This window comes from Hordeum vulgare, chromosome 5H (assembly GCF_904849725.1).
Source record: "Hordeum vulgare subsp. vulgare chromosome 5H, MorexV3_pseudomolecules_assembly, whole genome shotgun sequence".
Taxonomy (NCBI): domain Eukaryota; kingdom Viridiplantae; phylum Streptophyta; class Magnoliopsida; order Poales; family Poaceae; genus Hordeum; species Hordeum vulgare.
In genome coordinates, this window is record NC_058522.1 from 25,069,639 (window position 1) to 25,077,335 (window position 7,697).

The 7,697-nt window shown below is 46.7% G+C and overlaps 1 protein-coding gene across 4 annotated transcripts; it reads left to right on the forward strand.

Annotated features, from left to right (window-relative positions):
• Positions 1–549: 549 nt before the first annotated feature.
• LOC123397718 (release factor glutamine methyltransferase) lies at positions 550–7,362 on the forward strand. Of its 4 annotated transcripts, XR_006610009.1 has the most exons (5): positions 555–1,363; positions 4,858–5,103; positions 5,778–5,972; positions 6,507–6,635; positions 6,915–7,362. XR_006610009.1 is itself a non-coding variant. In XM_045092258.1 (3 exons), exons 1-3 carry the CDS (start codon positions 560–562, stop codon positions 5,646–5,648), a joined length of 1,116 nt encoding a protein of 371 aa, XP_044948193.1. In that variant the 5' UTR covers positions 550–559; the 3' UTR covers positions 5,649–5,767. The 4 variants fall into 4 exon arrangements, 2 of the variants coding, with proteins under 2 accessions (XP_044948193.1, XP_044948192.1); XR_006610008.1 differs by lacking the exon at positions 6,507–6,635; XM_045092258.1 differs by lacking the exons at positions 5,778–5,972; positions 6,507–6,635; positions 6,915–7,362 and adding an exon at positions 5,583–5,767 and having other exon boundaries at positions 550–1,363.
• The last annotated feature ends 335 nt before the right edge of the window (positions 7,363–7,697 follow it).

Below are 7,697 nucleotides of genomic sequence, written 5' to 3' on the forward strand. Positions count from 1 at the left end.
GGGCTGCTGACAGGGGAAGAGAAACTGGCGCTGGAGCGGGGAGCGAAGATGCTGAAGAGGAATGCGTCGAACATGCTAAGGATCTGTGCGGCCCCGGAGGAGGATTGTTGATGGGCGTAGTTGATGTTACTTAGTTGTTTTGGTGGCCTCCCTGTGTGGAGTGATTTCACGTGGTGACCTGTGTTTTGCTTACAGCTCCCTAGGACTCTTTGGATGGTTTGTGCGTGATATGTGTGTTCTTGGGTTTTTGCCCTGCGATAGGCTGCTCGATGACGAGTGTCTATGTGTAGGTTTCCCAAGAATGCTCTGAACTCGCACCCCTTTTCTGGTTTCCTTTCTGGCTTTGAACTTTGTATTTCCTTATGTGAGTAATGGAAAGGGGTTGCCCGGTTCAAAAAAAAGTATACATTCCTATGACCATGAGATCATGTAATTCACTGACACCGGAGGAATGCCTTGTGTGTAAAGGTAGTCGTAACATTACTCGATAACTATAAAGGTAGTCGCAACATTACTCGATAACTATAAAGGTATTCTATATGATACTGTAAATGCTAGGATGAGGCTGGATACCACAGTCCCTCGTAAGTCTGTTGTTTCTGCCCTTGGAGTCGCCATTTTTCTCCTCCTTTCCCCTCTCTCTGAAGAAGCCATGCTCTCGCTGTCCGCCCGACCCATCCTCGCCGCCTTCCTCCTCCCCAAGCCCAAGCCCAAGCCCCGCCGCCTCCTCCTCCTCCTCCTCAGACACCTCCACTCCTCCTCCTCCGCCTCCGCGCTGACGCCGCCCACCCCGCGGACCACCACCCCCGACCTTCCGGAGGACGCGGACCCCACGCCGCTCTTCCTCCGCCCGCCGGCCCACCCCGTCCCGGATGCCTCGCTCGCCGCCTTCCGCCTCCGGGCCGCGGCGCTCGTCCCGCCCTCCGCGCCGCACCTCCACCGCCACCTCCGCTGGCTCCTCGCGGACGCCTCCGCCCCCGCCCCGTCCAGCGCCGACCCGGCGGCGCCCCACCTCCACCTCCTCCGCGCGCCGCTCGACGAGCTCGAGGCCCTGTGGCTCCGCCACGTCCGGGACAGGCGCCCGTTCCAGTACGTGGTCGGGAACGAGCACTGGAAGGACCTGGTGGTCGCGGTCCGGGACGGCGTGCTCATCCCGCGGCCCGAGACGGAGGCCGTCGTCGACATGGTCGGGGCGGTAGAGGGGTTCCAGGACGGGTGGTGGGCGGACCTCGGGACCGGCAGCGGCGCCATCGCCGTGGCCGTGGCCAGGATGCTGGGGCCCGCGGGGAGGGTGTTCGCCACCGACGTCAGCGAGGTCGCTGTTGAGGTCGCGCGGCTCAACGTCCACAGGTACGGCGTGCAGGTGAGGCGATCTCGTTGTATTTAACCTGTTTCACATCCACTCTGTTCAAACTAAAATGCCGCCGCATCTACCCAGCTAGATAATGGATGTTCTCCTGGTTATCAATTATCATCCGTGGGTGTAGTGAGCTAACTGAATCTGTGTTACAGTGTAGTCCAGGACAGTGCCTTCAAACAGGTAGTGTAGGGTGAAATGTGGATAATTATTTATTATGTAGCGGCAATTCTAGTTTTTCACCAATGGACGCAACAATTATACTATTATAGCGCCTTGTAATTAACCATATCAATTGCATTTATTTGTTATACAACAAGTGCGATCTGATATATGACCAACCAAAATATCTGACATAAATTGACGGTGCGGTGCGAAATGTGGATGATTATTATTATGCTACCAGCATTACGATTTCGCCACCAGTGGACGCGGCAACTGTTGTGCCATGTGCTTAAGCATATATGTTGCATTTATTTATTATACAACAAGTATGAACTGATATGACCAACCAAAATTCGAAACAAATAATCAGATAGAGGCTTATTCTACATGACCATTGCATATATAATCAAGTGGATTACTTAATTTTAACCAAGTGTAGGCTCATAACGAAGGATCAGTTTGGCAAACTATCATGAGTTCATGACTTCGCTTAAGCAAGTTGATGAACGTATTTGTCACCTCCTCCTTAATATCACCTTCTTGCATCAGCACCTTCGTTTTGGGCTGCTTCTAGATTTTAGCGTTGAGGGCTTGGGCATTTCACTAGCAAGCTTCAAGAACGGAAGCTTAAACATGCCATGATGTTTTGCCTACAGGGTCAACACTTCTTGCCCGAGGCACCGGTAAGAATTGTAATTCTCCTTTAAGAGCTTCTCTAGATTACTTTTAGACAGATCATCTTCGCCAACCTTAGCTGGTTACATCCTCTTCAAGCTGAAACGAGAAGGCCTTCCTCTTGGGCTCAGTTGGCTCGGCGAGTTTGGCCTGCAGTGTCTTCCTCTTGCGTTGGGCCTTCTTGGCCACTTTCTCTTTCGAAAGGGTGCTGGCTTGGGTTGCACCTCGTAGGTCTCAGACTTAGTATCATGTACCCGAGGACAAGGTGAGAGACTCTGACTTGACTCTGAGGACATAGAGACCCATGATATTGAGTCTGAGGCTGACATGGTGCAGCCCAAGCCAGCTCCCCTCGGAGAAGAATGTAGCCGAGAAGCCCTAGTGCAACTTGAAGGTGCTGCATGCCAAACTCATCGAGCCAACCGAGCCCAGGGAAAAGATCTTGTCTCCTCAGTTGAAGAGGATACAACCGGCTGAGGTTGCGAAACATCGTCTGCCTGAGAGCAATTTGGAGAAACTCTTCAAGGAGAAGTGTGATTCTTACTGGTACATCGGGCAGGAAGTGTTGGCACTCGTGACAAACCATCGCAGCATGTTTAAGCTTCTATTCTTGAAGCTTGTTGATGAAAAGGCCCGACACATTAACATTAAAATCCAGAAGCAACAGATTGCCCAAATGAAGGTGCTGAGTGACATGGTGATATCAAGGAGGTGACCAATGCGCTGATCAACTTCCAGAAGTGAAGTCATGATATGTCAGTAAATAATCGACTTGATTATATACAAATGGTCATGTAGATACGTTTCTATTTGGTTATTTTTTTTCAATGGAGATGCCAATTCACGTCAGAATATTTTTGGTTAGTCATATCAGTTTGTGTTTGTTGTATAACAACTAAATGCGATTGATATGGTTAAGCACATGGTGCAAGAATTGCTGCATTCATTGGTGGCAAAGTATAATTGCTCGTAGCTTAATAAACTCAGCGTAGGGTGGATTTTGGCTTGTTGCCAAAACGGAGGTGTTGTTTCATGTTCTGATTTTGACTTATTAGTGTAGATAGCAAGCGAGTTAAACCACAACTGAGATTTACATTTGGTAAATGCTTCAAGTTGGAACACCATTTAGTAGTAATAGTACTTCATAGTCTGCTTACTTGCTCCTGTTAGTCCCACAACTATACCCTGAGGCAAAAAAATGGCTACTACCACCGGGTTTTAGTTGTTTGCTCTGTTAAAATTTATTTCTAACTAATCAGCTTGGAAAACAAAATTGGCTACTGCCGGTTTTAGATTTTCCGACTAACCAGCTTGAAACGTCTGCAACGCCCCTGAATGCACTGGTCAATCATGAAACTTGCAGAAGGAATCACATTCATTGAATAATTCACAAATCTTCCAATACATACACACCCACACTCACACGCGCACGCACACGCATGCAGAGAGAAAACACACATGATCTGAGCAACTACTCAGCTCGGGGAGAAAGTGGAGATTTTGGTGCAGGAGGCGACGCAGGAGGAATCTCGCGGTGGTGGGGTTGGTGAGGCTGGACCAGATCATGGAAGGGCGCGGCAAGGACGAAGCTGACCCTGTGGGAGGCTACGCAGGAGGAGACGGTTGGAGGCCCTGTGGGAGGACGATGAATGGTTCTCGTTTGACGGGGGCATGGTGTCGTCGGCGCCGGAGGCCCAAATGATGGCTAAGCCGGCTGCCGTGGCTCCGGTGGTCGAGGTCTTCAAGCCGGACAGGATCCCGGCGTCCGTCTTCAAGCCCAGGACGGGGTCGGCGCAGTTTAGAGTGGAGCATCACGCCCAATGAGCCGCTGTTCAGCATCCATGGCGCCAGCCAGCCAGCCCGAGGACTTCTGCGCCACCAGAAGGTCCTGATTCGACTACTACGACGAGGCCATGGCTGCCGATGGGGATCCGGATGGGAAGCTGACGCCGCTCACGGAGGTCTCAGATCACAGTGGCAAGGAGTTCGGCATGCTGGGCAGCAAGCCGTCAGCCGCAAGCGACGGGAGGAGATGGCTGGCGAGGCCCTATGAGAGGCCCTTGGATCAGACGGGAGAGATGAGAGGAGAGAGGAGTCATGGGTGGAGGACGTGGGGAGCAAAGACAGAGGGTGGGGTGAGAGTGGCGGTGGCTGGGGGAATAGCTTAGGGCTGCGCTGGCAGTTTCATTTGTAATATTGACTGGAAACAGGTGCAAGGACTGAAATAAACCATTTTCTTTCGCGGGAAGGTGCAGAATCACCAGAATCACCGAAATGGCTGCTTCCGGCTTGGCTTGCCTGGTAGTTCATTTTCCAGAACCTATTCTAGGAAGCTAGGTACAAATCTGATGTGTTTGTTTGAGATTCTGATTTTGGAAGGCCTAGAATCTGAGATAAGTAGCTGGGGCCCAAACAAAGGCCACCTTAGTTGCAACCGAGATTTATGTTCAGGGAAATATTCAAGTTAGAACACATTTTATTAGTAACTATACTTTCAGCCTATTACACATTTTTATAAGAGCTACTTGCTACAGCAGCTACTCTCAGCAGCAAAATTATTGGCTGCTGCTTCCGGGTTTTAATTATTCTGCACAGTTAAATTTGTATTGCTTTGCAGAAGTAAATGAATACTCATTGTTAACGTCATGTACTGCAAATAGGATAAAGTTGAGATAAGGCGCGGCTCATGGTTCGAACCTCTAGAAGATGTCAAGGGAAAACTGATGGGTGTCATTAGTAACCCTCCATACATACCAACTGATGACCTACCTGGCCTGCAACCTGAAGTTGGTTGGCATGAACCAAAATTGGCACTTGATGGAGGCAAAGATGGCCTTGATCATTTGCTTCATCTATGTGAAGGGTTATCTTCGGCACTGATGCCTGGAGGTTTCTTTGTTTTTGAGGTAAAGCATCTTCAGATGTCATGTATCTTAGATCTGCATGTTTTTGTTGACTACCAACACCACTGTGCTCCCTCCGTCCCAAAATAAGTGTCTCAACTTTGTACTAGCTCTAGTATAAAGTTGTACTAAGCTTCAGACACTTATTTTGGGACAGAGGGAGTACACGACACTAAATATTGCTAGATAACTTCAAATGAATAATTCAGTCCAATATGGGCTTAAACTGTTACAAATATGTTTTCATGTTTAGCTGTAGGAGCAATTTCGTTTTTACAACTTTCAGATAATTATTTAGTAAGTGATTGGTGGTGCAGTTGCTTACAAGGTCATAAAGAGATACTCCCTCCGTTTATTATAAGATGCTCTAATTTTTTTCTGATTTTGATGTACTTAGACGTATTTTAGTGTGTTTGTTCACTCATTTCAGTCTGTATGTTGTACATGTTGAAATATCCAAAACATCTCATATTTGTGAACAGAGGGAGTATCACATAACAAGAATCAAACAGTGTTGCTTTTATATGTACTACCCTACAGTGCCTTGATTGGTATTCCCTCAGATGCACATCATGCTTTCGCTTTTCTTGGATTTGTTGCTTTGCAAGTCCTGTAGGATTTATATTGGTATTTTCCCTGATGTAACATGCCAAAATCTCTCTTTGTGTGTGTGGCAGACAAATGGCAACAAGCAGTCTGAGTTTCTTGTCGACTTCATTAGTACAAAGTGGAGCTCTTCTTTTTGCGACGTGGAGGCAGTTTTAGACTTTGCAGACATCAAACGTTTTGTAAGAGGGTACCGCAGATGAAAAAATAAACATGGATGCGGATTAAATATTCTGGAGATCACTTCTGTTCCTTAGTGATTTTGGGTAAGAACGGCCCAATTTCTGACTTGTTTGCAGTGCAGCAGCAGCACTTGGTTATTTGAACCATCATCTTCTATGGTAGTCCATAGTTACTGGTAGATGCTAGATTGTGGAAAACTGACAAGTGACGCTCAGCTTGGGACATATTGTATGCTAAGGTGTCATATCCTCCCTCCGTCCCAAAATAAGTGTCTCAAGCTTAGTACAACTTTTGTACTAAAGCTAGTACAAAGTTGAGACACTTATTTTGGGACGGAGGGAGTAACTTTTAAGGTTCCTTTTCTTTTTCTTCAGATGATGGCTTCTTGATATCCTAGTCATTCAAGTGACACAACACTGCTTTAAATGATAGTACCTCTCTTTTGTGAAAGATATAATTGCTGTCTTGTCGTCGTCTGCCCCTTAGCGTAACAAAGTGGTGTTTTGCAGTTTACTGTAAGCCTGTGCATATGTAATTTCTCTTGCACATAGATAAAAGTATTTTAAGAGAGAATCTCCTGATGGATGGCAATTATATCTGTTAATGTTTAATTGCAGGAACCTTATCTCACGATGAGTTCGTTTTTGCTCGTAAATTTGCTGAATTTCCGTGTCTAAACTTCCCAGCCCAGCTGGCCTGGTTCCTGATTGAATAACATATCCAGTAGAGCTTGATATGCATTGCAGGTATTATTTTTGCAGCGTCGTGATAGAGTCACTATAAAATTCACGTGGGGAACACAACAGTGTTGCTAGTGATATTGTTAACAAAGTTCACACAAAGCTGCATCTGAGCTAACTACGTGTGAGCTGAGCATGGGCTCAAGCAAAAAAGATAATGTTTCTCGCGTGTCCCAAAGTTGTAGAACTCGTCACGTGAATTTGTGTACATTCCTGTGCTTTTCCTTGCATATTCCTTCGTTATATGTATCTAAACTCCGCTCTTTCTCTTCATCTGCTTTTCAGCCCCCTACCAGTTTGAAAAGAAAAAGGCGGTATCGATGTTCATATTCTGTGCTTGGCTTCAGCGAGAAGCGAGCAAACCCGATTACACAATTCCCTCTGGGCATTTATCGCTTGCGGCTTAAGCGTTTGTAGTGGGCAATAACATAGTACAAGTCAATCATGATCCCTGTGCATATGAGTGAGATGGGATGGTATTGTTTTGCCGAGCTGCCATTGATGGTCCAAGGAAGCTTCTCTAGGCTACGGTGGACACAGGTCTAGTAGTTTGCATACAAAAAGGTGTACCTGGCATTTGTTTTTAAGGGGGTGATATGTGTGGCCAATTGTTCTTTTTGGCGTGTTGGGCCGTGATGATGTGATCTGGAGGGAGAGGCTGCTTTTGTGGCCTCCAAATTATTCCGTCGTCCACAAGCGACTGGTGTGCTTAATTATTTGTCCCTGCTGATAATGTGTTTCTCTTCCTTGCCCACCACCATTTGGATCCATCTACAGGTAAATCATATGCTGAAAGCTCAACATGTTCATCAAACTACTGTCTGTATCTTTCTTTGGAAATCTGAAAATTTTGATATGAACGCATTTGAAAGATAAACAGGAGCCCGTGAATAGATGGACGATGAATGGCTTAATTGTGAACTTCCATTTTGCAACTTTGGGTGTTCTTACTAGAATTTGGTCTGACTAGAGCTTGATTGCCATGGGTCCCATGTTGTTCTATTTATCTGAGACTTTTCCGCAAGTTTTGTGCTCCGACATAATACAAAGCAGTGCAAACAGACTGCT

What these genes read in the sequence shown, in the direction of transcription:
- LOC123397718 (XM_045092257.1), top strand. Translation starts at nt 560, where the DNA reads ATGAGGCTGGATACCACAGTCCCTCGTAAGTCTGTTGTTTCTGCCCTT. An exon ending in TCCACAGGTACGGCGTGCAG is followed by an intron (nt 1,364 to 4,857) that starts GTGAGGCGATCT and finishes TACTGCAAATAG; the next exon opens with GATAAAGTTGAGATAAGGCG. An exon ending in GAGGTTTCTTTGTTTTTGAG is followed by an intron (nt 5,104 to 5,777) that starts GTAAAGCATCTT and finishes TGTGTGTGGCAG; the next exon opens with ACAAATGGCAACAAGCAGTC.